General features: G+C 62.9%; 4 protein-coding genes across 7 annotated transcripts; 3 read left to right on the forward strand and 1 right to left on the reverse strand.

Annotated features, from left to right (window-relative positions):
- The first annotated feature begins 3420 nt into the window (after window positions 1-3420).
- Window positions 3421-9850, forward strand: XKRX (XK related X-linked). Its single transcript, XM_059482837.1, has 3 exons — window positions 3421-3752; window positions 6867-7126; window positions 8530-9850. The coding sequence occupies exons 1-3, from the start codon at window positions 3460-3462 to the stop codon at window positions 9273-9275; spliced, it is 1299 nt and encodes a 432-aa protein (XP_059338820.1). The 5' UTR covers window positions 3421-3459; the 3' UTR covers window positions 9276-9850.
- Window positions 9851-10033: 183 nt separating this feature from the next.
- On the forward strand, window positions 10034-15546 carry NOX1 (NADPH oxidase 1). The gene is made up of 13 exons (XM_059482836.1): window positions 10034-10985; window positions 11996-12091; window positions 12453-12563; window positions 12685-12769; window positions 12844-12986; window positions 13067-13248; window positions 13415-13553; window positions 13641-13733; window positions 13869-14095; window positions 14174-14336; window positions 14427-14573; window positions 14775-14899; window positions 15052-15546. The coding sequence occupies exons 1-13, from the start codon at window positions 10431-10433 to the stop codon at window positions 15176-15178; spliced, it is 2193 nt and encodes a 730-aa protein (XP_059338819.1). The 5' UTR covers window positions 10034-10430; the 3' UTR covers window positions 15179-15546.
- Window positions 15547-16115: 569 nt separating this feature from the next.
- Window positions 16116-24196, reverse strand: CSTF2 (cleavage stimulation factor subunit 2). Of its 4 annotated transcripts, XM_059482914.1 has the most exons (15): window positions 24120-24196; window positions 23896-23974; window positions 21857-22026; window positions 21256-21392; window positions 21022-21141; window positions 20766-20921; window positions 20529-20652; window positions 20158-20220; window positions 19005-19064; window positions 18255-18396; window positions 17738-17889; window positions 17180-17442; window positions 16694-16819; window positions 16430-16555; window positions 16116-16304 (listed from the first exon to the last, which is right to left on the reverse strand). In XM_059482914.1, the coding sequence occupies exons 1-14, from the start codon at window positions 24175-24177 to the stop codon at window positions 16433-16435; spliced, it is 1773 nt and encodes a 590-aa protein (XP_059338897.1). In that variant the 5' UTR covers window positions 24178-24196; the 3' UTR covers window positions 16116-16304; window positions 16430-16432. The 4 variants fall into 4 exon arrangements, with proteins under 4 accessions (XP_059338897.1, XP_059338898.1, XP_059338899.1 ...); XM_059482915.1 differs by lacking the exon at window positions 19005-19064; XM_059482916.1 differs by lacking the exons at window positions 17738-17889; window positions 18255-18396; window positions 19005-19064.
- Window positions 24197-24314: 118 nt separating this feature from the next.
- On the forward strand, window positions 24315-27455 carry TRMT12 (tRNA methyltransferase 12 homolog). Its single transcript, XM_059483094.1, has 7 exons — window positions 24315-24552; window positions 24641-24788; window positions 24862-25051; window positions 25387-25537; window positions 25608-25717; window positions 26320-26477; window positions 26554-27455. The coding sequence occupies exons 1-7, from the start codon at window positions 24470-24472 to the stop codon at window positions 26992-26994; spliced, it is 1281 nt and encodes a 426-aa protein (XP_059339077.1). The 5' UTR covers window positions 24315-24469; the 3' UTR covers window positions 26995-27455.
- Window positions 27456-27774: the final 319 nt, after the last annotated feature.

Consider the following 27774-nt stretch of genomic DNA (forward strand, 5'->3'; position numbering starts at 1 on the left):
CTATATTTGGGAAGGCAGCAGCGCGCCGGGCGTGTTCCAACGAGCGCCCTGGGAGTGGTGCCTGCTCTGGGCCCTGGAGAGCAGAGCTGGGGGAGCACGCTGGCAGCTCTCCCCACCTGGGCCCTTTAAGAGCCTGGCTCGGAGCTCCCTGCCTTTTCCAAACAATTTTCTCTTCTCCTTTTACAGGAGCGGAGCCGCCAGGCAGGCGTGTGCAAAGCAGACAGGGTTATTTTGGGACTGAGAGCCGCTGAGGAGGCTGCTCCCACCCCACGTACAGCCCAGGCTCCCACACACGAGTGCCCTGGCACATCCAAGGGGCTGGGAGAGCTGCACAGCAAAGCCTGGCGTTTCACACAGTGGGCAGGCACCACCAGCACTGCCCTTGGTGCAAGGTGGGCTCTGTGAACACTGGGATTAATAAAAAAAAATTTATGGAGGCTGGGATTAAGAAATTAATGAAGCTGGGATACTGTCCAGGGCAGGGCAGGCCCTTGTGGAGACAAGAAAATTGACATTTGCACGTGGTAGTGAGACTCAGGTTGGTGCCTTGGGCATCCCCAATGATCCTTCTGGGTCCCTTCCAGCTCAGGAGATTCCGCGATTCCGTGATTCTGTGATTGTGTGATTTTGTGATTCTGTGATTCCATGGTTCCGTGATTTTGTGTCTGTGCAGCCCTGGCTCAGGCAGTTTCTGTGGCAGTGTGTCTCAGAGTGTCTGTGCAGCCCTGGCTCAGGCAGTTTCTATTGGCAGGGGTGTCCCATGGTGTCCGTGCATCTCTGGCTCAGACAGTTTCCCTCCATCAGTCTGTCCCAGGGTGTCTGTGCAGCCCCAGCGGTGCTGGGCTGGCAGGCAGAGTGTGGCTGTGGGGTTGGCAGGAACAGGGAGTGGCAGTGGGACAGGAGCTCTGGCTGATGCTATCTGTGACCCACATCACTTTTATGGCCTGTCTGCTGTTTACAGCACGGAGGACAGGTGGGGTCAGGCTCTGGAGGTGACTCACAGCAGGAACAGCTCCTGCTGCTCCCTGCTTGGGACACAAAATGGGATAATAACTGGTGTGGAAAACGCTGTGAGGCTTTGTCTCTCCATTCCTCCTGGTGGCTGCTGGGGCTTATGGATACAGGACTGGAATTCTTGCTTGTTAAGCAGCCGCTCTTAAGGATTTCGTCACGAAGCAGGGGAAGCTGAAATTAAAACTATGATGAGTCGAAGCCCAGGCATTGCTCAGCCGAGGGCTTGGTGACCTGCCAGACTCCTGGGGAATGCTTTTAATTTGGCTAAGTGGAAGTTGCATAAATGGTACAAACGGCACGCTGCCTGTTGCTCACGCGGGGCCGTGGGTGCAGCTGGCAGTGCCACAGGATGTGTTGTCGCTGGCTGAGCACCCAGCCAGGCACAGCTGCTCCCCTGCTCTGCTCCCACCCCGGCTGGCCACCGTCTCCACTCAGCCTGGACACTGCTGCCTTCACCCTGTGCCCTGCCAGAGGTTTTTATTGAGAGGCTGTTTTCCAAAAACAGCCTGAAAATATGTGACTGTCATACCAGAGCGGAGTGGTCACACACAGATCTCCCAGCCCCGCCAGTCAGGCCAGTCCCCATGAGCTCATGGCGGTTGTGGTTTCCCAAAGCAGCTGTTCAGCTTGGAAGGAACAGCTCTGAGCAGCTGCAGGGACAGGGATGGCTTCTGTGTGGGAGCTGCTGCTGGGGGAGGTATGGCCTCCAGAGTCTCAGGCTGTTTTATTCTCAGCTCTGCTGCTGATAAGCCTGACAGCCCTGGAAATGCTTCCAGCCCGGTGAAATGGGGAAACTCTGGTGTGTGTGGTTTGGGAGGTTTTGTGCTCAGTGCGTGCCCAGGCTGGCTGAGGGCTCAGCCAGGCAGTGGGTGCTCAGCGTGTGTGCCTCCTCCTGTGCCCACCCCAGCCCTCCTGGGGAAAGGTGGGCAGGGCTGGAGCTGGGGGCAGCGTGAGCCGGGCACAGCAGGGACCCCATGGGCACGGAGTGGGCACAGCCCAGCCAGCCTTGTGCTCCCACCACGGGCAGGGGGACAAGGGGGGACAGACTCAGCGAGGGGGCTGAGTGCTGGGAGGTTTGGCTCTGTCAGTGAGTGCACACATCCCGTTATCTCCAGGGTGGGTCCTTGAAGGTGATGGGAAAAGCACTCTCGCTCAGCTGTAGCACAAGGTCACAGCTGGAGGCAGGAGGAACATCCAAGATACAGGAGACATCTCCTGTGTAACAACCTTCCCAAATCTCCACACACACAGCAGGCACTCACACCTGGAGCGTGTCCCTGACACAGCTTATCTTCTGAGATACCAGAATGCTCCTGCCCTGACAACGCCCTCCCTCCACACGCTGCCCATCGAGAGCAGGGCCATGTGGTGCCATTTCTGGGCCATGTGGTGCCATTTCTGGCTCTGGAGCTGGGGTCAGGCCCCAGATCTGAGGTGCTGCTCTCTGGCAGCTGTGTGATTCAGGCAAGGCTGGCATCCAGACTGGCACCCTTCCTGCCCTGCACTGGGACCCCAGTGTCCCTGGGGCTACCTGACAATTCTGCCCCGGAGGGACCCTCCATGTGCTGCTGCACCTTGGTTTGTTGTGTTGGCAACTGCCAGGAACTGATTGGGCTTGGACTTGGCAGGGGGGTCCTGGGGAGGGCTCCAAAGTCTCAAGGGCACACTCGAGGGGTAGCACGGGGATTGTCCTGCTGTATCTGGGGAGGGGGAGTCCCGAGGCGGGTTCTGGGGGGCTCTGGGCTGTGGGTCCTGGCCATGGGGCTCCTCCCTGCAGAGATGGGGAGCCCTCGGCAGAAGGTGCCGGTCCGAGACGGGGGTGCAGGGGCAGAGGGGCAGGAGGGGCTGTCCTGGGGCAGGGACCGCCACACCTGGTGGGGACAGGGCACAGCAGCGAGGGGGTCCCGGAGCAGGAGGGTGCCGGCCAGGGCAGGGCTGCGGCACCGGGAGCAGGGGGGCTCTGGCTGGAGGATACGGACCCGGTGGGGATGCTCGGCCGGAGCGGTGCCGGTGCCGCGGGACTCGGGGCGGTCCCGGCTCGGTGCCTGTGCCGCGGGGCTCGGGGCGGTCCCGGCTCGGTGCCGGTGCCTGTGCCGCGGGGCTCGGGGCGGTCCCGGCTCGGTGCCTGTGCCGCGGGACTCGGGGCGGTCCCGGCTCGGTGCCGGTGCCGGTGCCGCGGGACTCGGGGCGGTCCCGGCTCGGTGCCGGTGCCGCGGGACTCGGGGCGGTCCCGGCTCGGTGCCGGTGCCGCGGGCTCGGCGGGGCCGGAGCGGGGCCGGAGCGGGGCCGGAGCGGGGCCGGCCGTCGGGGCCCGGCGCGGTGCGGCGGGGGAGCCCCGCCCCGGCCGTCCCGCCCCGCAGCGCGGCTCTGTCTCTCGCTGCAGCCCGGGATGGCGGCGCGGCGGGGCTGAGCGGCCGGGCCGGGCCGGGCCGGGCCGGGGCCGCCATGGACGCTCCGAGCGGGGGCTGCCCGCCCGCCGCCGCCCCGTCGCGGGCCAAGCTGCCGCTCGGCATCGTCTTCTCGACGGCGCTGTTCTGCGGCGAGGGGGCGGCGGCCGCCGTGCTCTGCCTCTCCTACGGCCACTCCGACGACCGCTTCTGGCTGGCGCTCACCGTCTTCTTCGTGCTCTGCCCCTCCGTCCTGGTGCAGCTCACCCTCATCTTCGTGCACCGCGACCTCAGCCGCGACCGCCCGCTCGTCCTGCTCATGCACCTGCTGCAGCTCGGGCCCATCATCAGGTGAGCGCGGCGGGGACCCCGGGCACCCCCGGTACCCCCGGGCACTCCCGGCACCCCCGGTACCCCCGGTACCCCCGGTACCCCCGGCACCCCCGGTACCCCCGGTACCCCCGGCACTCCCGGTACCCCCGGTACCCCCGGTACCCCCGGCACCCCCGGTACCCCCGGCACCTACGCGCGGGGCCCGGCAGGGGCGCGGGCAGCGGGTGCGAGCAGGGAGCGGTGCCGGGCAGGACGGGCGCCCCGGGTCCCCTGCCCGGAGCTGCTCCTGCCGCCTCCCCGTGCCTCCGTCCCGGCCCTGCTGCTCCCGGCCCGCGGGGACCCCTTGCCCGCCGGTGCTGCTGGAGCGCGCTCCGGGCAGGACACGGCTCTGCCTCTGTTGCGTCCCAGCTGCTGGGAAAGCTCTGCTCGGGTCCCGGCGGCAGCCAGCCATTCACTCAGCCTCTCGGTTTTGCCATCATTTGGCTGTGCTTGTGCTGGAAATCCCCGGTGGGTGCTCCGGGGTGAATACTGACATGGTATGGGGCTGAGTTAGGGGAAGTTTACTTTAGATATCAGGAAAAGGTTTTACACGCAGAGAGAGGGCGGTGCGGATCTCAAACAGGCTCCCCGGGGAGGTGGTCACAGCACCTGGCCTGTCTGAGCTCAACAAACCTTTGCACAACGGTCTTGGGCACATAGGGGATTCGGGGGTGTCCTGCATAGGGCCAGGAGCGGGACTCGGCGGGGTTATGGGACATGGAGGGCAGCTGGGTGCAGGAGTGGGGCTGGCATGGGAGCCGCGGGGCACCGGGCTGTGCCGGGAGGAGGACAGTGAGGGGGTGGATGGGTGTTGCACAAACTGATCCCTCATTCCTTGGGAATGCTGCCGTGCCTCCCGGGCTGTCATCACCGGGCAGCCTGCTCCATGAGGAGGCACTGCAGGAGGCATGGCACAGCCATGGCATGCGGGAGGCAGGGCACAGCCATGGCACACAGGAAGCATGGCAGAGCCAGGGCACACAGGAGGCATGGCAGAGCCAGGGCACACAGGAGGCATGGCAGAGCCATGGCACACAGGAAGCATGGCAGAGCCAGGGCACACAGGAGGCATGGCACAGCCATGGCACACAGGAAGCATGGCAGAGCCAGGGCACACAGGAGGCATGGCACAGCCATGGCACACAGGAAGCATGGCACAGCCAGGGCACACAGGAGGAATGGCACAGCCAGGGCACACAGGAAGCATGGCAGAGCCAGGGCACACAGGAGGCAGGGCACAGCCATGGCACGCAGGAGGCATGGCAGAGCCAGGGCACACAGGAGGAATGGCACAGCCATGGCACACAGGAAGCATGGCAGAGCCAGGGCACACAGGAGGCAGGGCACAGCCATGGCACACAGGAGGAATGGCACAGCCATGGCACACAGGAAGTATGGCAGAGCCAGGGCACACAGGAGGCATGGCACAGCCATGGCACACAGGAAGCATGGCAGAGCCAGGGCACACAGGAGGCATGGCAGAGCCAGGGCACACAGGAGGAATGGCACAGCCATGGCACGCAGGAAGCATGGCAGAGCCAGGGCACACAGGAGGCAGGGCACAGCCATGGCACGCAGGAGGCATGGCAGAGCCAGGGCACACAGGAGGCAGGGCACAGCCATGGCACACAGGAGGCAGGGCACAGCCATGGCACACAGGAGGAATGGCACAGCCATGGCACACAGGAGGAATGGCACAGCCATGGCACACAGGAAGTATGGCAGAGCCAGGGCACACAGGAGGCATGGCACAGCCATGGCACACAGGAGGAATGGCACAGCCAGGGCACACAGGAGGAATGGCACAGCCAGGGCACACAGGAGGCATGGCACAGCCATGGCACACAGGAAGCCGGGCACAGCCACCATCTCCAAGGCTCCTTCCCAAGGGCAGCCCAGCAGCTACGCTTTGGGCTCGCTGTACCACAGGCTCCCAAAGCACAGTGGCTGCTCCGCGCTTCCTCTGCCACCGGAAACAAGCAGTGCACCAGATGTGTCCCTGTCACCACGGCTTAACTCCAGAGCCTCCTTGCCCGGTGCTGCCAGCCTGTGCTGCCGGCCTGTGCTGCCCACAGCAGCGCTGGGACTCTCAGCGCACCAGCGGGGCTGGCTGAGCTGGTGGTGCTGCCCAGCTGCTGTAGGAGCCAGCCGGGGCTGCCCGGGGCACGCTGCTCGGGCTGGAGGTGCAGCCCAGCCTGCTGAGAAGGTCTGGCGGGGCACTGGGAGCCAGCTGGGACTGCCCTTCAGGCTGGGCCTTTGGGATGAAGCTGTTTTCCCGTTAGAGTTTGCAATGAGCCATTAGTGCTGGTTCGATCTGTCAATAGAATTTATCCTAAACCCTCCCTCCTTTTGGGTTTGATCCACAGCAATTTGTGCTGTCCTGATAAGCACCATAAACAATGGTGTCCTGTTGGTCCCAGAGCCAGCTGGTGCCCAGGCAGAGCCCAGCTGATCCCCTGTGGCCATGCACACCCTCCATGGCCCTGTGCAGGGGCTGAGGTCCCTGTCCCTGCAGGCAGGGCAGAGAGCCCCAGCCCTGCCACAGTGGGGCCTGCAGAGAAGGGGCTGAGGAAACTCTCCCTTATCTGCCCACACCACACACGGCTTCACCCTGCGCCATCCTTCCTGCTGTCCCCAGCAGGCAGGAAGTGTGGAAGCCTTCTTCTGCTCAAAACGAGAGATCAAAGAGATCTCTGATAGTCTGCTCGGATAGTTCAGAGTTTCTGTTGCCTCTGCTTAGAGGAAGAGGTTTCTGCCGGTTGGGAAAACAGAACCCAAGGGTGATCAACACCTTCCTGTAGCTGCAGCTCCCAGCAGGGTCGCTGCTTTGTACCCGGGATGCTGCACCTCTTCCAGCAGCTCTCTGGAGCAGTTGTTGCCCCCTGGTACCCAAGATCACCATGAGTGCTGGAGCAGAGGAGCAGCCACGGCCATGCCCACGGTCCTGGTGTGCCCACAGCGCTTCGGGCAGGTGCCCAGGGCAGTCGGGCAGCACTCAGGAGTGGGGTCTGGGCAGCACGGGCAGGGTGGGGCTGGAGGTGCTGGAGCAGGACGGCAGGAGGGCCGGCAGGTGACAACTGCCGTGTCCCACAGGTGCGTGGAGGCCCTGGTGGTGTACTGCTGGTCGGGCAGGGAGGAGGAGCCCTACGTGACCATCACCCGCAAGCGGCGCCTGCGGCAGGGCTACGAGCTGGAGCTGGAGCAGGAGGTGGGGCACTCGGAGCGGCGCCTGGCCACGCACCGCAACGCCTTCAAGCGCATGGCCGTCATCCAGGCCTTCCTGGGCTCCACGCCGCAGCTCACCCTGCAGCTCTACATCAGCGTGCTCGAGAAGCACGTCCCTGCCGCCCGAGGTAAGGGCTCCCCGCCAGGGAGGAACCCCCTGGGGCAGCTCCTCGGCTGCTTGTGCTGATGGGACATCCAGGCCATCCAAAAAGTCCCTCCTGGGCACAGCTTCCACTGGGCTCCCTGAAATGTGCAGCACGACCCACAAATGTTGGGCACTCATCAGCTCTCTGGTTTCCTGCTTGCAGTGACGCAAACTGGGAGAGAGTAGGCCTGGCTGAGGTGCCAGGCTCTGCTCCCAGCCCCGTGCTCATATCTGCCCTCCAGAGCCAAGCCATCCAGCCAGTGCCAGTCTCATAAGAGGGTCAGGTCCCTGTCCTAGCCTGCTCCAGTCTCCATTCATTTTTCTCCATCTAGCTGCAGGCTCTGGCTTCCCTCAAGTCCCCCCACTGCATCTATTTCTGCACATTTTCCAGCAGCCAGAGCTCCCAGCCCAGCACTCCCACTCCGAGGCTCCCTCGCCTGCTCCCAGGATGTTTATGTGCTTGGGGGTGGATATGCCAGAGCAAACTTTTAACTCCCATTTTGGCACTGAGCTGGGCACACAGGTGTGCTCCTGCACCATTACAGTGCTGGCTGAAGAGCTGCCCTCACCCAGCAGTGCTGGGAGCCCAGACCTTGTCACTTGTGCCCACAGCAGGTGCATGAAAAGGGAAGCACAGGAGATGCCCCGTAGAAACCCCCTGATTTGCCACAGCCCTCTGCAGAGGCATTTTGGGGAGTTGCAGATGCACAGGAAGAATGAGTGCCAGTGCTGCTCTGGCAGTAGCTGCAGGAGGTAAATACCAAGTGATGTGTTCTGGGTGATTCCCTCGCAGCTGGAGTGCCAGCTCAGCCCTGCAGCTGGCAGCCACCCTGGATGGGACCAGCTGCTCTTCTATTCCTCTCCATGGTACTCCTGGCAGTGCTGAATGTGAGCAGCTGCTGGCATTCCCTACAAATGACCTTGGCTCTGCAGCCCTGGGATGGGGCTGGCTCTTGGGGCGCCTCTGGGGCTACAGTGCTGCAGCTCTTGGCTGGGGTGAAGGCAGAGGGGCCCTGCAGCACTGACTGTGCCCTGCTCACCTTGAGCAGCAGTTCCTTCACAGGGCAGGGGGCTGGGGCATGCTCCAAGCACAGAAATGGCTCTGGTTTGGCCAAGGTTTGTGTTTTATTGGTGCAGGGAGAACCTTTGGGTTCTGAGCCTCCTGCTGCCAGCAGCCACCTCATCATGGGGGCTGTCAGCACCATCCCTGAGCTGTTCTGGCAGTGCTCACGCTGAGCCTTCTGCTGTGAGCCCAGGTGTTGGGCACCCTGTACTTCTCACCGGGACTGGCACCCCAGGTTTCCCACACTCTGCACCCGGGCAGAGGAGAGGCAGGACGCAGCCGGGTCCCTGCACTGCCTCACTGCCCACTCTGTCCCTCCGCAGCCGTGCTCATGGCCATCTGCCTGGTGTCGGTCACCTACGGGGCCCTGGTCTGCAACATCCTGGCCATCCAGGTCAAGTACGACGACTACAAGGTGCAGCTGCGCCCGCTGGCCTTCCTGTGCATCGTGCTGTGGCGCAGCCTGGAGATCTCCACGCGCATCGCCGTCCTCGTGCTCTTCAGCACCGTCTTCAAGCACTGGATCATCCCCATCGCCCTGGCCAACCTCCTGGTGGTCTTCTTCTTGCCCTGGGTGCAGTTCTGGCGCAGCGGCAGCCGCCTGCCCGACAACATCGAGAAGAACTTCAGCCGCCTGGGCACGGTGGTGGTGCTGTGCGCCTTCACGCTGCTCTACTCCAGCATCAACATGTTCTGCTGGTCGGCCGTGCAGCTCAAGCTGGCCGACCGGGACCTCATCGACAAGTCGCAGAACTGGGGCCGCCTGGCCGTGTACTACGTGGCCCGGCTGGCCGAGAACACGGCCCTGGTCATCCTCTGGTACTTCTTCAAGACTGACGTCTACGAGAACGTCTGCACGGCGCTGCTGGTGCTGCAGCTGCTGCTGGGCTACTGCCTGGGCATCTACTTCATGCTGCTCTTCTTCCAGTACCTGCACCCCTGCCGCCAGCTCTTCAGGCACAACGTGGCCGATTTCCTGCACTGCGTGTGCTGCCGCCGGCGCCCCGCGGGGACCCCGCTGTTCCTCGAGGCACCTTCAGAGCCTGGCGTGAGGCACAGCATTGTGTGAGCTCCCGGCTCCTCCTGCTGGGCATGGGCATGGGCATGGGCAGCACAGAGGATGCCCGTGGCACAGGCTGAGTGCTGCCTGGGGCTGCGGTGGTGGCAGCAGGTCCCAGTGCATCCCTCGGGGCAGGGGGACAGGAGTGTGCTTGCCCGCTCAGGACCACTCATGAACATGAAGGAGGGCTGATTTGGATTGGACATAAGGAAGTTTTTGGCAAGGAGAGTCGTGAGGGACTGGCACATGTTTCCCAGAGAGATGGTGGATATGCCGTCCCTGAAAACGTTCAAGGCCAGGTTGGGTGGGCTTTGAGCAGCCTGGCCTAGTTGAAGATGTCCCTGCCCACCTCTGGAGTGTAACTAGATGGCCTTTAGAGGTCCCTTCCAACCCAAACTGTTCTACAATTCCACAATTCTACGGCTTATGGGGTGCCCCAAGCAGGTGCCCCTGCCAGCTAGCTGCCACATGGTGCAGAGCCCCTGGGGTGCCCCGACACCCCCAGTGCTGCGACGGTGCATACGGTGACCTGGGCCACGGGTGCCACTGGGACTATTGTAAGCAGTAAAGAAACTTTGCTGTGACTGCGAGTCTGGGTGCTGGCAGTGACTCACACGGAGGGTGGGGACGGTCCCAGGGGCTGGCACGGCTGCACACACCCGCTGTCCACGTAAAACTCCTTTACAGGCACCGGAATGGGGCTGTGCCAGCGGGAAGTGGGCATGGGGGAGCCCCTCTGTGGAGGTTCAGGAGCACGGTGGGATGGGGCTGGCTCATCCTGTGTTCCGTCAGCGTGGCCGTGGCTGCAGGCCAGCAGAGAACAGCGTGCCAGCAAGGAGCAAGCCTGTCTGACCTGTTCCTCCAGGCTCAGGGGCCCAGCACAGGCTGCTGTTCCCAGCTGGAGCGCTGGACACCCCAGAGGCTCAGGGCCCTGAAGTGCAGGGCAGGCAGCAGGCGAAGCGTGGCTGGCACAGCAGTGGCAGTGGGTGCTGATGGGACCCAGGAACCCTGGCCCCAAACCAGCAGTGTGACACCCCCCACCCCAGCACCCATTTTTGGGGTCAGCTCAGTTTGGGTACTGGATTGGGGATGCTCATCAGCCCTGGGGGCTCATGGAGGTGCAGCACCACTGGTGCTCGGTCTTACATCACCCACCTGTAATGAATGCCCGGGCTGGATCCTGGCACAGCGCAGCGCCGTGACCCCAGGAGGCTTCTCTTCCTTTGGTGGTTTCCCTGGAAGATGGGCATTGCAGGCTGGGGAGGGAGGCCAGGGAAAACAGAGCTGTTGAACCAGAACAGGATGGATCCTCCACAAGTTGTTCCCAGGAAATTCCTGCCCTACAAAAACGCCCCTTTTTGTCCTCAGAGGTTGCAAAAGCCCGGGAGGAGCAGGCAGACACCCTGTGTGACCCAGCCGTGGGGCACAGGGGGGTCTCAGGGGGGACCATCCCCGGCCAGCACAAGGGGCCGGTTCTGCTGTTGGCCGATTGGGCCAGCCCTGCCTTCCTGGAAGGAGCCTTTGAAAGCACCGGCATTTCCTCCAGGCGCTCTCAGGGGAAAGTCCCGGGTGCCGTTCCCGGGCCGGGGCTGTCTCACCGCCCGCTGCTCCATAAAACCGGGCAGCAGCGGCGGGCGCGGGCACAGCGCGGGCACAGCGCGGGCACAGCGCGCCATGGGCAACTGGCTGGTCAACCACTGGTTCTCAGCTGCTGTCCTGGTGAGTCTGGGGCTGGGGCTCCGAGGCGTGTGCAGGGGGACCCTGCGGGTTTATGGGGGAGATGGGGGCTGATGAGCTGCCCTGGGCCGGGCTGGGCAGAGACGAGCATCCCCTCTGCTCCCCAACACACACACCCCGGCAGCCAGGGGAGGGATGGGCTCTGGAGACCTGAAGTCTCGGGGAAAACACAGCTCATGGGAAAGGGGGTCCTGGAAAACTTAAAAACGCTGCTGCTTTGCCTGGCCACTTTGGCTGGGGGCCTGCCACGTGCCTCTTCTCCCCTTGTGAGAGGAGGAGGATCCTGTGAGAGCTCCCGGCAGGGTGAGGAGCTGGCACCATAGGGACCATCTGCCGTGCTGCAGCATCTCTGGTGTAACAGAGCTTGCCTGGCCAGCCCCCCTCAGCTGCTCAGAGCTGTGTGAGGAGCTGTGAATGCATGGGAACATGGGGTTTACTGACAGTTGGGCTATTTTAATGTTTTAAGTTACTTAAAAAAGAAAAAGAAAACAGCCAAAAACCAAATACATGGCAGGGTGTAATTTTTTGGGTGTTTTTTTTTTGGGACCTCTGCAAAAATTCAGTGGCTGTGAGAGGCGGCAGTGTGGGATGCAGTGGGGTTAGGCAGGGGACAGCAGCACTGTGGGCCAGGTGAGCCAGCTCCCTGTGAAACTTCTTCTCCCAGAATCTTCCCCACACAGTCCTGACCACCCTCTGGATCTGCCTTCCCTCCCGTTACATGGGTGTTGGCTGCTCTGCCTTTCCTCCTTCCTCATGCTCGGTGATGCACAGGGCAGTGTGTGACAAGACAGCAATTCTGCAAGGCTTCCACACCTCTCCCCACCTTTGACCCTGTGTCCCAGCGCTGTGCGTGACAGCGCAGCTCACAAGGAAACGCGATGGATGCTGTCTGCTGTCTGTCCCGACACCCTCTGGCTGCACCCAGCCCTGAGTGCTGCAGTGTGAGGCTCCCGGGACAGGGTTCCTCATGAGGCTGTGCCTTTCCCCTGCAGGCAGCCTGGCTGGGCATCAACATCTTCCTCTTCACCTACTACTTTCTGTTCTTTGACCGGGACGAGCGGTATTTCTACACCAGGGCCATCCTTGGGGTAAGGTGCTCCCCACAGCACCCTGCCTGCCCAGGCAGAGGAGCCCCTGGGGTGAGGGCTGCAACATCCCAGGCCCCTTTCATGTTCTGTTCCCTTCCAGCCCACCATCATTCCATCCCACTCCACAGCCTGGCATTGCACCATGCTAGTCCCTGTCCTGATCCCTGTCTGCTCTCAGCCCAGCAGCATCCCAGCCCAGTCTGACATCTCCTCCTCCCAGTCGTCTCCTAGCTCACCCCTCCCAGTCCCCATGGCAGCCCAGCACCTCTCCATCCCAGTTCCCAGCCTAGCTCAGCACTGACTGATCCCATCCTGGCACAGCACCACAGGACAGTGGTGCTCACCCCTCTCTCCTCCCCAGTCTGCCTTGGCATGGGCTCGAGCATCAGCCAAGTGCCTCAACTTCAACAGCATGCTGATCCTGCTGCCCGTCTGCCGCAACCTGCTCTCCTTCCTCCGTGGGACCTGCTCGGTGAGTGTCCCGTGCGGCACAGCCAGCGTGGCTATCCCCATTCCTGTCCCATCCTGACACCCCTGTCCCATCCTGACATCCCTGTCCCATCCTGACACCATCCTGCTGCCTCTCCCTGCAGTGCTGCAGGCGGACCTTGCGGAAGCAGCTGGACCACAACCTCACCTTCCACAAGCTGGTGGCCTACGCACTGGCCCTGCTCACAGGTACGCCCTGGACTGGGATGGGGCAGCAGTGGGGACTGGGAATGCCCGGTGGTGACTGCCTGTGCCCTGTCCAGCTGTGCACACCATCGCCCACCTCTTCAACCTGGAGCGCTACAACCAGAGCCAACAAGCCACCGACGGCAGCCTCCCCGCTGTGCTGTCCAAGATGCACCTGCAGGGCGGCGAGTGGCTGAACCCCATCCACTCCAACCACACGGTGAGCGTGGCCTTGGCATGCGGCAACCCAGCACCCCTGTCCCCTGCTCCCCTGACCCTCCCTCCCTGCTGCCCCTGCAGACCGTCGAATACGTGGCTTTCACCACCATCCCGGGGCTCACGGGGGTGATCATCACGCTGGCACTCATCCTCATGGTCACGTCCTCCACCGAGTTCATCCGCAGGAACTACTTTGAGCTCTTCTGGTACACACATCACCTGTTCCTCGTCTACTTCGCTGGCCTCGTCATCCACGGCATCGCGTAAGGCTCCTCAGCTCTGCCAGGGCAGGGCACACACGCCCCTGGGGGGCAGCTGTGACAGTGCAGTGGGGCTGTGACCTGCCATTCCCAGGACAGAGCTGGTCCCTGGGCTCAGCCCTGGCTGGGGGCACAGCTGGCCCCTGGGCTCACCCCTCACCTCCTGCAGCGGGCTGGTGCGTGGGCAGACGGAGCAGAGCATGGCAGAGGTGCACCCCTACGACTGCGCAGAGTACCTCACACAGCGGGAGCAGAACTGCACCCACAGCTGCTGCAAAGACCCCGAGTTCGGGAGCATCCCTGCCGAGGTAGGGCAGTGGTGGGGTGGCCCTGGGGAAGAAGCTCTTCCCTTGCTCTTGGGATGCCCAATCCTTTGCTCTCCTCCATCCTCACAGTCCTGGAAGTGGGTTCTGGCTCCCATCATCCTCTATGTCTTTGAGCGGCTCCTGCGGGTCTGGCGTGCGCAGCAGAAGGTGGTTGTCAAAAAGGTGGGTGGTGCAGGAGCTGCTCCTCTGCCAGCTCCTCCCCTTGGAGTGGCCATGGGGAGGCGGGCAGGGCCACAGGCACAGCCCCTTCCTCGGGACATGTGCCAGGCTGGGCACTGAGCCCTGCCCGTGCCCCAGGTGGTCATGCACCCCGCCCGCGTGCTGGAGCTGCAGATGCAGAAGAAGGGCTTCTGCATGGAGGTGGGGCAGTACATCTTTGTCAACTGCCCCGCCATCTCTGCGCTGGAGTGGCACCCCTTCACCCTCACCTCTGCACCTGAGGAGGACTTCTTCTCCATCCACATCCGGGCAGCCGGCGACTGGACAGAGCGTCTCATCAACACCTTCCAGCTGGAAACGCCCAGGTAGGCTGGGCAGTGCCCAACAGTCATGCCAGGGGTCTGGGGAGGCCGTAGCTCTCACCCAGGCCCTGCTCTGGCCAGGGTCGAGGTGGATGGTCCCTTTGGCACAGCCAGTGAGGACGTGTTCCAGTACGAGGTGGCCATGCTGGTTGGAGCGGGCATCGGTGTCACCCCCTTCGCCTCCATCCTCAAGTCCATCTGGTACAAGTTCCAGCAGGGTGACCAGACCCTCAAGACCAAGAAGGTACAGAGCATCCCATGGATGGCACCAGCGGTGGGTTGCTTCCTCTGGCTCTGCTCCACCCTGAGCAATCCCTCTCCTCCTGCACCCCAGATCTATTTCTACTGGCTGTGCCGGGACACAGGAGCCTTTGCCTGGTTCAACGACCTGCTTGCCTCCCTGGAGCAGAAGATGGCTGAATCGGGCAAGGCTGACTTCCTCACCTACCGCCTCTTCCTCACTGGCTGGAACACCAGCATTGTGAGTCAAGCACAGGCTGGCATGGCTGCGAGAGGGGCACACGGGGTGGGCAGCAAGGGCAGGGCAAGCATGACAACGGCTTTCAGGCACCAGGTCCAGGCACAGTGTTTGGTGGGATCAGCAATGGATGCTCCTCTGTGCTGAGGGGCTGGAGGGGGGCTCATGGGTGGTGCCTGGCTTCTCACCATCCCTCCTGCCCAGGCCAACAACGTGGCACTGCACTTTGACACCGCTACGGACACAGTGACGGGCCTCAGGCACAAAACCATCTTCGGGCGGCCCATGTGGAACACGGAGTTTGCAGCAGTGGCTGCAGCCCACCCCAGGTGAGAGCTGAGCAGGGAATTTGGGATGTTAGAGGCATGCCCCCTACCCTGGCACTCAGCACTGGGCTGGCTTTGGCAGGGAGCCCACAAAGCTTTTCAATCCCTTTTCCCTGAGTTGCCTCCTGGCACTGACATGCCCGTGCTGTTTGCAGGTCAGTGGTCGGTGTGTTCCTCTGTGGGCCACAGGCCCTGGCAAAGAGCCTGCAGAAGTCCTGTCACCAACACTCCAGCCTGGACCCCAGGAAGGTCAAATTCTACTTCAACAAGGAAAACTTTTAAGTGGGCAGGGACCCTGACTGTACTGCCTCAAGCCTTTCCAAAGCAAGGCCAGGAAGAAGCATCTGTGCATGCACTGAAGCCAAGCTGGACACAGCAAGGTACTCCATCTCCATGAGAAATTCCAGGTTCAAAGACTGCCTGTCCTGGTGTACAAGGGGTCCTCATGGAGCAGTGGGCCTGTAGCTCCAGCCAGCCCCTCACTGCAAAGCAGAGCCACGTTCTGTGATGCTGCTGGAGCAGCAGGAAGCTGTGGGAGCCCAGCAGGTTGGGCAGAACCACTGGATGGGGATGGGACATGAGCATCCCTGCAGGTGTCAGGGGCCAAACGTGCCCCTCAGGGTTTAAACACTCTTTTGTATAAGAATAAATGAAACTTCCTTTTCTTTGTAATGAAAGCCTCTGTGGTGCCTCAGCTGTGCAGGTAAAAGGAGCCCACGCCCTGCCCCTTGCAGGGCTGCAATAGAAGAGCTGGTGGATAGCAAACCCTCTGGGGTGCAGGATCAGACCCCCCTCTGCATTGGCTCGCTGCCACCCTGGCACCCCAGAGCCTGCCTGCACCCAGCACCCAGCTCAGCTCCCACTGCAGCTCCCAGCAGGTTCTGCTCCAGCGGGTGCAGAGAGGGAAACCCCGCTCCCCGTGCAGGCTGGTGTGGAAAGTGATACTGCAATCGGATCCAGAGCCCTTCCTGCCCTGCCAGCAGGGACAGAAAGCCAAGCTCTCTGTCCTGCCCTTCCCCTAGACCCCTGTAAACAGCACACTACAAGAAATTCCATTATTAATTCTTGCCCTGGTGTGGGGAGGAGGGAGGATGGCAAGTGGTTTGGACTGCTCGCAGAACCCAACACTCCCACTCTGGCCTCCATCAGAGACCAAGCACGGCAGCCAGGGACATGGATTTACTCAAACCCTCCTCCCACTTTATTTCAAACACCATAAAATATACACACACACAAAAAAAAAAAAAAAAAAAAAAAAAAAAAAGGATGAACTGGAGGAACTGGAGGAAAAAACCTCTTGAGGGTGACATAACCTCTCCTAAAATGCACCATCAGCTCAGGTAGCAATGGGAAGCAGCTGCCATGGAGCATCACCTCTATCCAGGCACATGGCATCTCCATCTTGTGCCTGCCAGAAAGAAGGAGAGGAGGGTGAGGCAGGCACAGAGGGAAGCAGGGCAGAGTCCCATCCTAGGCAGCTCTGTTTTACTGGAGGGGAACAGGCACAGGGTGAGACCAGGCTAAGGACATCACCTGTCAGGGTGCCCCTGTGGATTTCTGGATTTGCTCCTTCAGAATGAGGATGCTCTGCCGCTGTTCTGGGGGCAGCATGGCGATCTGGTCTGCTGTCAGCTGCAGGACCTGCATGATCAGCGCTGCCTGTGGGGAAAGAGGGGTCAGAGATGTGCCCAGAGCAGCCACGGCATACCAGAGCCAGGGAGGGGCTGACCCCGCCACAGAAAGGCACACAGGAAGTGCTGCTCGTACTGTCTCACCCTTTCCCTTTTGTTCTCTCACCTTCTCGTGATCCTGGGGGGTGACCTGGCTCTGTCCAGGGCTAAAGCCTCCAGGCTGACCAGCTCCTTGGACTCCTGCCCCAGGTATGCCTCCTCCCTGCATGCCTGCCCCAGCCATGTTAGGAACCTGGGGGAGTAAGAGAGGGGTTAGGGACTGGGGGTTTCTGGACTCAGCCCTACAAATTCAGGAAGGTAAAAGAGATGATCGGACGGATGCCCTCACAGCCTGCTTGAAGATGCCTGAGCACAAAGAGAGAGTGCATTTTACGTGCTCTCCCCTCCCAACTCCTGCGCTCCTCTCTGTCTCAGGAAGAGGTGGAGAGAGGCCTGAGCCTTGTCCTGTCCCAGCTGATGGGCAGTGCCTGGGGAAATGGGACAGGTGCCCTGACCCCCCAGCGCCCAAAGCCTGGTGCTTCCCACACCCCCGCCCAGCCCCAGCCTACAGGACGCCGTGGGTGCCCGAGCGGCCGAGCAGAGCCGCGCGTACCTGGCGGGGCCCCTGCGGGCCACTGGCTCCCATGTTCAGCGGCCCAGGACCCTGTATCCCACCAGGCATCGGGCCCCGCGGGGTGGGACCGGGCCCTCGGGGCTCCAGGCCCCGCGGCTCCAGCACCCTGGCCTCCATGGCCCTGGCCTCCAGCACTCGTGGCTCCAGCACCCGCGGCTCCAGGCCCCGCGCCTCCAGCGCCCGCGCCTCCAGCACGCGCGGCTCCAGCCCTCGCGGCTCCAGCCCCCGCGGATCTCTTCCGACTGCGGAGGAAACACAAGGTCAGCTCCTGAAGGAAGCAGCGCTGCAAGGAGTGTGGGAGAGAGCCTGCTGCCTCCTTTGTCTGGGGCCAGCAAGCACCCAAGCAGTGCGGGGTGGGGGCAGAGGGGACATGCCTGGAGAAAGTCCCTTGCACCCTGGGACTGTCCCTCCTCGCCTGGAGTCAGTCATTTCACTGCCCAAACCCCCTTCCTACGCCTCGGGTCGGGGCAGCTGGCTCCACTCTGACTTCCTGCCTGCACAATCCAAGCCACCCGTATTTCATGCCCCCTCTCTCACCTCGAGCATCCATCAAGGGCCCCCGCGGCTCTCCCATCAGTGGTCGGGGTTCTCCCATGGGTCCCCCCCTCATCTCATGGGGGGGGCCACGGCTGTCATGACCAGGCATATGGTGCATAGGGGCTCCCTGGTGGGGCGGCCCAAGGTAACCTCTGACGCAGAGAGACGAGGAGAGCAAAGCAGAAGGAGGAGAAAAAGCGAGAGAGTGTGAATCAGACACTGGCTTGGCACGGTCTGGGCAGAGCGCTGGGATTGCCCCCGAAGCCGGCCGCAGGGGAGGAGGGTGAGGCTGGCACAGGGATGGGTGCTGGTGGCCCCATGCCACAGGGCAGCTGCCATCACCCCGGGGAGATCCCTTCCCCGGGGAAACGGGCCGGCCCCCACGGCTGGCAGCACGCAGGCCTCCGACCAGGCAGCAGTGACTCCCGGAAGGCTGGTGCCATCCCTGTCCTCAGCGAGAGGCTACCCTTGGGCAGGGGACAGTGCCAAGGGCTCCTCTCCTTCCCTCTCCCCTCACCTGGGCTCCACTTCTCCAGTGACTGAGAGCAGGGTCCCTCCGCGAGGGTCATTCGGGGCATCTCCCAAAAGGCCTCGGGGCGGCGGGCCACTAGCAGGTAGAGGTCCACGCTGCATAGGGGCCCTCGGGTCTGGCATGGGCACTGCCAGGGAGACACACAAGAACTCGTGAGGATCTGCATGAGCAGTGCCGTGCCAAGACTGTCGCCGGCGCTCTCAGGCCGGGCGTGGGGCAGCCACGCTGCTCCCCTGAGCTGTGCTGTCTGCTGGGGACATAGCCCCACACACGAGGCTGGAGCACACCAAAGCTCCTTCCCTGGCTGCCAATTCTATTCCTCTCCTTTTCTTCTCGGGTTTTATTTAAGGTTCCTTGTGGCACCAGGGGCCAAACCAAGCATGGGTGCCCCCATGGCAATCCCTACAAGTGTGGGCATCGACACCCTGCTAACGTGGGGCCAGGAGCAAAGCAAGACCTGGAAGGCTCCTGGAAGCACAGTGTCAAAGAGGGCTGGATCTTAGGCAAAAGCTCTTTCTAAACAAGCTCTCCTTTCCCACTGGAGGCTCCATGCATGGTTCTAGCCTGTTCTCTCCTGTAGCCCTAGAAGAAATCCTGCCTCCTTCCTCTCCTCTTACTGCTGTCAGGCTACAAGGAGTGACACGCCAGTCCCTGGCCCTAAGAAGAGCAGGGTGAGAGCTGCTCTGCACACTCCACAACGAGCTCCATGCGAAGAGGGAGCTGGTGCCGGGGTACCTTGAACGCGTTCGATAGACGCAGGCCTGGCAGGTCCCACGGGCGAGAGCTGCAGGTTCCCTGGGCAAGCAGCAGGAAAAGAGGGAAAGAGCAGACACGTAAATAGTGTATGCACGCATGCACCGGCTCTGGGGACAGTGCTGCCTGCAGGATCACACACCCTGAAGTCCCCAGAAAACCTACAGAGAAAATGTTCCAAGTCTGGCTTTATCAGCCTGTTCTGTTCACACCCCCTCTGTCAGCACAGGCAGGACAGGCAGCGTGGCACAGTCCTTCCCTCACTCAGGAGAGAGGCAGGCACAGAAAACACCCTGCCAAGAGACTCAGCATTGCGTGGGGCCATGCTGGCCCCACAACACACACCAGCTTCTGCTCTCCAAAACCTTTCGGGCGCCAAGAACTATCAGACAGCTTTCAGGAAGACAGTGCCCACCCCAAAGAAAATGAGAGTCAGCTGACCCTAAGGCCAAAGGATCTCAGACTGGGTTTGCATGTTGCTGAAACAAGGCCTATGATGAATGTCAAGGCAGCAGAGGTGACAGGTGTGTGCACGTGCTGTTCCTGGAGAACAGCACACCGGGGCCGTGCTGACCTACACATGGACACGTGTGAACCGTAAGCAATCGGGGCCCAGGGCTGGGCCGCACAGACCGTGCCTGCGGAGGGAAAGCCGAGCCGTCACCCTCCGGGAAGCGCCTGCCAAGCCTCAAGCCAAACGGAGACCCAGCTCCCTCTGCTGGGCACGGCGTGGGAGGACGCGGCGCCGCAGCGGCTGCTCCCCAGCGCCCAGGCAGCGAAGGAGCAGGACAAGGACCAGAGAGGAGCAAGCTCTGCCTGCCCGCACAAGCACAAGGACAGACACGGGCTCGCAGAGGTGGAAAACACAGACACATCCCGCTCGGTGGGGACAGGCAGCTCTCCTGGCTGCCAGGGCACGAGTGCACAACAGCGTGCAGAACGAGCTGGGAGCTAACTGGGCATGAGCTGCGAGGCCTGGGAGCCAGGGAGCTGCTACCACAGCCTTGTGCTTCAGTGAATAAACCTGGGCACAGCCCCAGGGCTGGGCACAGCCAGGCTGCAGACAGCTGGGACACAGCACTGCTCACTGGAGCCAGGCTCACACCACACACAGCACTCCACACGTCTGTTTTACCTTGTCCACGCTCCAAGGGGACTGGCCCTGCACCTGGCATCCCAACCTGTGGCTGCATCCCACCTGAGAGGGGACAGGCAGAGATCAGACCCCTCCTCAGCCATCCCTGATGACTAACCTGTCCCTCTGGTCCCAAATACCTCCTCACTCCCAGCTCCTGGGGGAGCATCTGGAGGTTTATTCCCCTGGTGTTGGTTCCCCCCAGGGATAATCCAACTTTGCAGCCCACCTCTGGCAGCAGCACAACCACAATGTACAGCACAGGATTACGTGTGCTCTCACAGGGCTGAGCCCTCTGGTTAGGGGGAAAGCAGACAGGGGTGTGTGCAGGACCTGTGTGCTCACGATGGGGCAGCTCGGCCCAAACTCACCTCCTGGAGCCATGGGGCCAGGGCCTGGGCCCTGCACAGGGGCTGCCATCTGTCCTGGGGCTGGCACTCCCCCCTGCATGGGTGGCTGCATCAGAGGAGGAGCGCCATTGACGTGCATCCCGCCCTGCAGGAGAGACACGGGGTCTGAGGGACACCTCACACCTGGGCACGTGCCCCAGCCGGAGAGCTGGCACTGCCCATCCTCCTGCACAGCTCAGGGGTTGTGCAGGCTCTTACTATGGCCTGTGGCTGGGATGATGGCGTGTTCTGGGGGTTCAGCTGCGCGTTGGGCCCTGGCCCAGGCCCTGGTCCCGGCCCAGGCCCCGGGCCTGGCACCGCCTGTTGATTGCCGGGGATCAGAGGAGGAACACTGGTCTGGCGATGCAGGATTTTCTAGGGGAGGAAGAAGGAGAAAGGAGTTGTTTTCCACTGCCACTCCACAAAGGCTCCCACCAATACCCTCCCAACCCTGGACGAGCAGCAAGGCACAAACCAGCGCAATCTCGGGGTCGACGATCCTCATGACCACCTGGGCCTGCAGCAGCGCATAAGCCAGCTGGGGGTTCTGGAGCAGCATGTTCCTGGCTTCCTGTGGGCTGTTCTGGACACAGAGCTGAGGAGACAGGCACTGATCAGAGCTCTGACAAGTTGTGACACGGCTGGGAGGGTGCAGGCAGTGGTGGGAGGAGCTGTGCTCACACAGGGAGCATGGCCCTCCTGCACTCACCTTCATCTGCTTCATCAGCTCAAACATCTGCTCGGGGGGCAGGCTGGCCACGGCCCGGCTGATGGACTCGGGGGCATCCTCTGGGTTGACAGGGTCCCCATAGGGTGACTCTATGATGGGGGCACCTGTGCCCAAGCCTGCAACATGAACAGCTCATGGAACAGGCTCATCGGGAGCGGAGTACCCGCCCACCAGGGGAAAAGGAGGCACCAAAACCAGGGAGACCTTAGGAGGGGTGATTAGGCATTGGAACAGGCTGCTCAGGGAGGTTGTGGAGTCACTGCTCCTGGAAAAGTTTAAGTAAAGACTGGATAGAGCATTTACTGCCCTGATCTATTAGGGCAATACAATTTGATGCGGTGTGTTTGGTCAAAGGCTGGACCACGATCTTTACAAACGTTTTCCAACCTAAGTAATTCTGTGATCACGTGGGAGTGAGATCCCAGAGCTGAGCCCACGCATCCATCCCTCTGGGGCACTATTCACACCCCCTCCCAGAGCAGGCCAGCTCCACCAGCCTGGCAGAAGAGAGCCTCCCTGCCCTGCAGCTGCCAAGGCGGGGCGCAGCGTGAGGGAGCCCCCGGCACCCTGGCTGACTCACTCTTGAGCTCCTCCTTGTTCTTCTCGCTGGCGGCGTTGTCCACGCGCAGGGCCCTGCCGCTGAACTCGCGCCCGTTGAGGTTGCGCATGGCGCTGAGCGCCGTCTCCTGGTCCTGGTACTCGCAGAAGCCATAGCCCTTGGGCTTGCCCGTCTCCCTGTCGTACACCAGCCTGCCAGGGAGCGGAGACGAGGGGCGTGGGCATCCTGCTGTGCCCGCGGCTCCTGCAGCGAGGGGGGGACACGGGGACAGAGCCCCAGCAGGGCTGGGAGCACGGGGAGGACACAGGGACAGAGTCCAGCAGTGCTGGGAACACAGTGAGAGCTCAGGGGACACAGGGACAGAGCCCCAGCAGTGCTGGGAACACGGGGAGGACACAGGGACAGAGCCCCAGCAGTGCTGGGAACATAAAGAGAGCTCAGGGGACACAGGGACAGAGCCCCAGCAGTGCTGGGAGCATGGAGAGAGCTCAGGGGACACAGGGACAGAGTCCAGCAGTGCTGGGAACACAGTGAGAGCTCAGGGGACACAGGGACAGAGCCCCAGCAGTGCTGGGAACACGGGGAGGACACAGGGACAGAGCCCCAGCAGTGCTGGGAGCATGGAGAGAGCTCAGGGGACACAAGGACAGAGCCCCAGCAGTGCTGGGAGCATGGAGAGAGCTCAGGGGACACAGGGACAGAGCCCCAGCAGTGCTGGGAACATAAAGAGAGCTCAGGGGACACAAGGACAGAGCCCCAGCAGTGCTGGGAGCATGGAGAGAGCTCAGGGGACACAAGGACAGAGCCCCAGCAGTGCTGGGAACATGGAGAGAGCTCAGGGGACACAGGGACAGAGCCCCAGCAGTGCTGGGAGCATGGAGAGAGCTCAGGGGATACAGGGACAGAGCCTCAGCAGTGCTGGGAGCATGGAGAGAGCTCAGGGGACACAGGGACAGAGCCCCAGCAGTGCTGGGAACATAAAGAGAGCTCAGGGGACACAGGGACAGAGCCCCAGCAGTGCTGGGAACATAAAGAGAGCTCAGGGGACACAGGGACAGAGCCCCAGCAGTGCTGGGAGCATGGAGAGAGCTCAGGGGATACAGGGACAGAGCCTCAGCAGTGCTGGGAGCACAGTCAGAGCTCAGGGGACACAGGGACAGAGCCCAGCAGTGCTGGGAGCATGGAGAGAGCTCAGGGGACACAAGGACAGAGCCCAGCAGTGCTGGGAGCATGGAGAGAGCTCAGGGGACACAAGGACAGAGCCTCAGCAGTGCTGGGAGCATGGAGAGAGCTCAGGGGACACAGGGACAGAGCCCCAGCAGTGCTGGGAGCACAGGGAGGGCTCCCCAAGGCACACAGCAGTCAGGCCCATGCCCAAGCCAAAGGGCCTGATGGCTCCTGGCATGGCTGCTGCCAAGGCTGTGGTTTGTAGGATGCCCACCTGTGCCAGCTGTGTGCCTCCCGTGACCCCACGAGGCACAGGACGGGACTGGCTGCTCCCAGAACTCCCAAAAGCTGAACTGAGAGCACCAGGGCCTGGTGCCCAGCCTGGAAAACACCTGTGAGAGGCACAGGGATGGCAGCGAGGAGCACAGAGCCCGACCAGCACTGAGCCCTCAGCAGCCACAGCAGGGCAGCTCCACACCCACCTGCTGTGCTGGGGACACCGCGCTCCATCTCCAGGGGACCCTGGCACAGCCACTGGGTCCCTCTGCCCGGAGCACAGCTGGCACAGCCTCACAACCCCCGCAGCTGCTGCTCTGTGTGAGGAGCCAGCCTCGGGGGCCCGGGAAGGTTTATAGGGGCTGTCAGGCAAAGCTCCTTCGCCAAAGCTCCTCCACCAGAGCAGGGGGCGGCCGAGCCAGCGTCCCTGCAAGTGGCCAAAAGGTGTGTGTGCATGTGGGGACACGGTGGGCTGGGCGGTGCGGGCGGAACGGTTGGGCTGCAGGGTTTTAGCGGCCTTTCCCAACGTCACGGATTTGCGGTTCACGGTTCCGAGCCCGCGGGGCTCGGTCTGCGCCGAGCAGGGGGACCCGGGGGAGGCCTGCGGCCGCTCTCACCTAAAGCTGACCACGGGCCCAACCTCCGAGAAAATGTCCTTCAGCTGCTCCTCCGTGGCCTCATACGGGATGTTCCCCACTGCGGAGACAGACGGTGCCGCCGGTCAGCGCGGCGGGTACCGGCCCCGACGGCGAGGGGGGGGAAACCCGCCGGCGCCCCGCCTGCCCCTGCCCGTCCGCGCCCCTCTCCCCTTGCAGGTGGCGGTCCCGCCCCGCGGCCTCACCGAACACGGAGCGCAGGGAGCGATCCACGGCGGGGTCCCGCACCGACAGCCCCGCCATCGCGCCGCCCGCGCCGCTTCCGGTCCGCGCCGCAGCCGTGCCCCCGCTTCCGCTTCCGTCCGCAACCGCTCGGAGCGGCGCTTTCAAAAAGCGCTCCGGCGGGAAACGCGGCACCGGCGGCAGCGGGGTGCGGGTGCCGGGACTCCCCGGGATCCCCGGGCGGGGCGGCCGCGGCCTCGGGGATCCCCCGGCACCGGGAGCGGGGGGGGGCCCATCCTCAGGGATGCCGCTTCGAGCACCGGCCCCGGGGCACAGCCCCTGGCGAGCCTAACACCGCCCGGGGCTCGGCAGGATGGAAGGCACGGAGGTCCCCATGGCTGTGCCCACGGGTGTGCCCGCGCTGGCCACAGAGCCGAGGTTCGCCCAGCGCCTCAGGTGAGGGCACGGGGATGGCAGCCCTGTGCCGCTCCGGTGCGGCCGGAGCCTCTGGGGCTGGGAAGGGTGACTCCGCCTGGCCGTGCAGGCAGTGGCTGGAACGGGAGCGGCTCCTGGACGGGCGCTACGGGCTGCAGCGGGTGCCGGGGGGCCGCGTGGCCGCGCCGCTGCTGCCGGAGAAGCTGTCCCAGCTCAGCCTGCCCCGGGAGGTGCCGTGTGAGCTGCTCGGGATCCAGGTGAGCACAGCCCCCGGGCCCCGAGCCCTGCCTGCGGCGGTGGTGCTCAGCCCTTGGCATGGCCCTGCCGCAGGACCCTGTCCCCTCCAGGGCCGCCCGCCGGCGCTCGCCGGCCCAGAGGCTGCGGGAGGAGCTGCGGCGGCTGCTGGGGCCGGGCTGGTCCGGGGAGCTGGAGCGGGACGTGCCGCACGCCTGGCAGAGGCACGGGGACCTGGTGCTGCTGAGCGAGGACAGCTTCAGGGCTGAGCCCTGGGAGAGGCTGGGTAAGGCCAGCAGGGCTGCCTGTCCCGGGAGAGGCTGGGTAAGGAGCACAGGGCTGCCTGTCCCGGGAGAGGCTGGGTAAGGCCAGCAGGGCTGCCTGTCCCAGGAGAGGCTGGGTAAGGAGCACAGGGCTGCCTGTCCCGGGAGAGGCTGGGTAAGGCCAGCAGGGCTGCCTGTCCCGGGAGAGGCTGGGTAAGGAGCACAGGGCTGCCTGTCCCGGGAGAGGCTGGGTAAGGAGCACAGGGCTGCCTGTCCCAGGAGAGGCTCGGTAAGGCCAGCAGGGCAGCCTGCCCCAGCCTGGCCCACACCACCCGCATGTCCAGCTGCTGTGTTGCAGGCCCGGCGCTCTGGGAGACGGTCGCCAAGGCTTTGGGGGCCCGGCGGGTGGCCAGGCGAGGACGGGTGATGCCGGATGGGATGAGGAGCCCCAGGGTCACCCTGCTGCTGGGCCAGCACGGCTGGGTGGAGCACGTGGACAATGGCATCAGGTGGGCAGGAGCTGCAGGGTGCGGCTGGCGGGGAAAGGACTGCTCTCACTGTCTGTACGGGGTCTTCCAGGTACACCTTCGACGTGACCAAGTGTATGTTCTCCCCGGGAAACATCACCGAGAAGCTGCGTGTGGCCTCACTGCCCTGCTCCGGGGAGGTCGTGGTGGACCTCTATGCAGGTAATGGAGGAGGTGCTGATGGCACCCAGGTAGACATGAAATGTCATTTCCAGCTTATGAAAAATACTCAGGCTTGGAGCTCCTGTCTTATCTGCGAGCCCTGCAGCTATGCTGGCACTGCTGTCCTGCCTGTGTCCCTGCAGCCTATGGACACTTTAGGTGTCCTGTTCTCAGGCTCTGTGCCTAGTGCTGCTTTGGGGAATCACTTGGATCCAGGGCAAAGATTTGCCACTGCTTGTGCTTAAGGAAGTTAGTGCTTCCAGTCTGTGCCACACTGAAAGGACATGGCACCCAGAAAACTGCTCTAGATTAATCAAACTAAACAGTAATATGGATGCTTCTGTAGAGCCAGGCAGGTCTCCACCTGATGGCCAAAGACTGAAGGTAAAATAAGGGCCTCTAAACAGTTTTCAAGGCAGATTTTGCTTTTGCAGAAGAGGGAAGGATAAATTTCCATTTTTCCAGTGTTTGGGCTTTCTCCAACCCAGAGCAAAGCAGACCTGGAGAGGCAGGGTGGCAGTGTGCATCCTGCCATGCCCTCGGGGAAGAGTGTGGGTCTCTGGAGGTCCCTGCCCTCGGCCACTGCCGCCTCCTGCCTGCAGGCATCGGCTATTTCACACTGCCGTTCCTGGTGCACGCCGGAGCCGCCTTTGTCCACGCCTGTGAGTGGAACAGCCACGCCGTGGAGGCCCTGCACAGGAGCCTGGTGCTGAACGGGGTGCGGGATCGCTGCCACATCCACAGCGGGGACAGCCGGCAGGTGAGCGCTGCAACGGGCCGGGCCGGGCCGCGGGACCGCTCCTGCGAGCATCCATTCACCTCTGCTCTGTCCCCAGCTGCAGCTGCGGGACGTGGCCGACAGGGTGAACCTGGGGCTGATCCCCAGCTCGGAGGAGGGCTGGCCCGTGGCCTGCCGCGTCCTGAAGAAGGACACGGGTGGGGTTCTGCACATCCACCACAACGTGGAGACTCGCCCAGCCACGCCGCAGAGCGCGGTGCTGCTGGCTGAGCGGGGCTCTCCGGAGGCAGCCAGCCCCGGGGGAGAGGCACAGCGCCCGCCACGGCACGGTGGGGAGGAGACTCTGGGGGCCGGGCTCAGGCCCGAGTGGCAGAGCTGGGCTGAAGGCACGGCCACACGCATCCAGGGGCTGCTGGCAGAGCTGCACAGGGGGCCGTGGCGCAGCAGCGTCCTGCACGTCGAGCCAGTGAAGTCCTACGCGCCACACGTGCATCACCTCGTGCTGGACCTCGAGTGCCGGCCTGTGCTGCCCGTTTAGCGGGGCACGGGCACTGCTGGGGCTCCAGCTCCCTTGGACGGGTGGCCAGCAGTGTCCTGCTGCCAGCCTGGAGGTGCCTTGTTCCCCTAGTTCCCAGGTGGCAGCACTGCCCAGCAGTGCCTCCCCGTGCCCGGGGCACCCAGGGCTGTGCTCCCCATGGCAGATCCCGTCAGGATCCAGACAAGGATGGAGCAAGCTGGGGCTCAGAGTGCCAGTGTTCTACCCTGGCTCTGCCGGTCCTGCCCAGGTCTTGGACACGTGCTAGCACATTGAGCCCCATTTTCACACAGGAGAGAGCCACAGTGCTGAGAAGCCTTGGGTTCCTGCTGGGTTCATTTCAGCAGGTCAGGGACAAGCCTTGTGCTTGTATTTACCAGCATGCTTTTTTAATGTACTGGAAGCAAGTCTGTTCATCTTGTTTCCTTCCTATTTTTTTTCAGAAATAAAGATATTTCTCACCACTTCTTGTTGGTGTCCAGTTAAAACATGAACACTGGTGCAAGTGTGGGGGGTCTGGCCTGGGGACTTTGGGTCCTAGGGTGGTGTGTGGAGGGGCTCAGGGAGCAAAGCCTCTGTGGCACTGTCTGCCTGCAAGCCCGAAGCCCTCTACATCTGTTCTGTGTACTCCCAGTGGAGCAAACCCCTGCCCCATGAGGAAGCTCCCGCTGGCCCTTTGATGTCTCCGCGGTTTTTTCCACTGTGTCAGTGTCGCATCGCTTCCCATTCCCGGGGTGCGGCCGAAAGCGTGGGCAGAGCCGCGTCCTCTCGTTTGCCTCGGGG

The sequence above is a fragment of the Ammospiza nelsoni genome, chromosome 15, assembly GCF_027579445.1.
Source record: "Ammospiza nelsoni isolate bAmmNel1 chromosome 15, bAmmNel1.pri, whole genome shotgun sequence".
NCBI lineage: Eukaryota > Metazoa > Chordata > Aves > Passeriformes > Passerellidae > Ammospiza > Ammospiza nelsoni.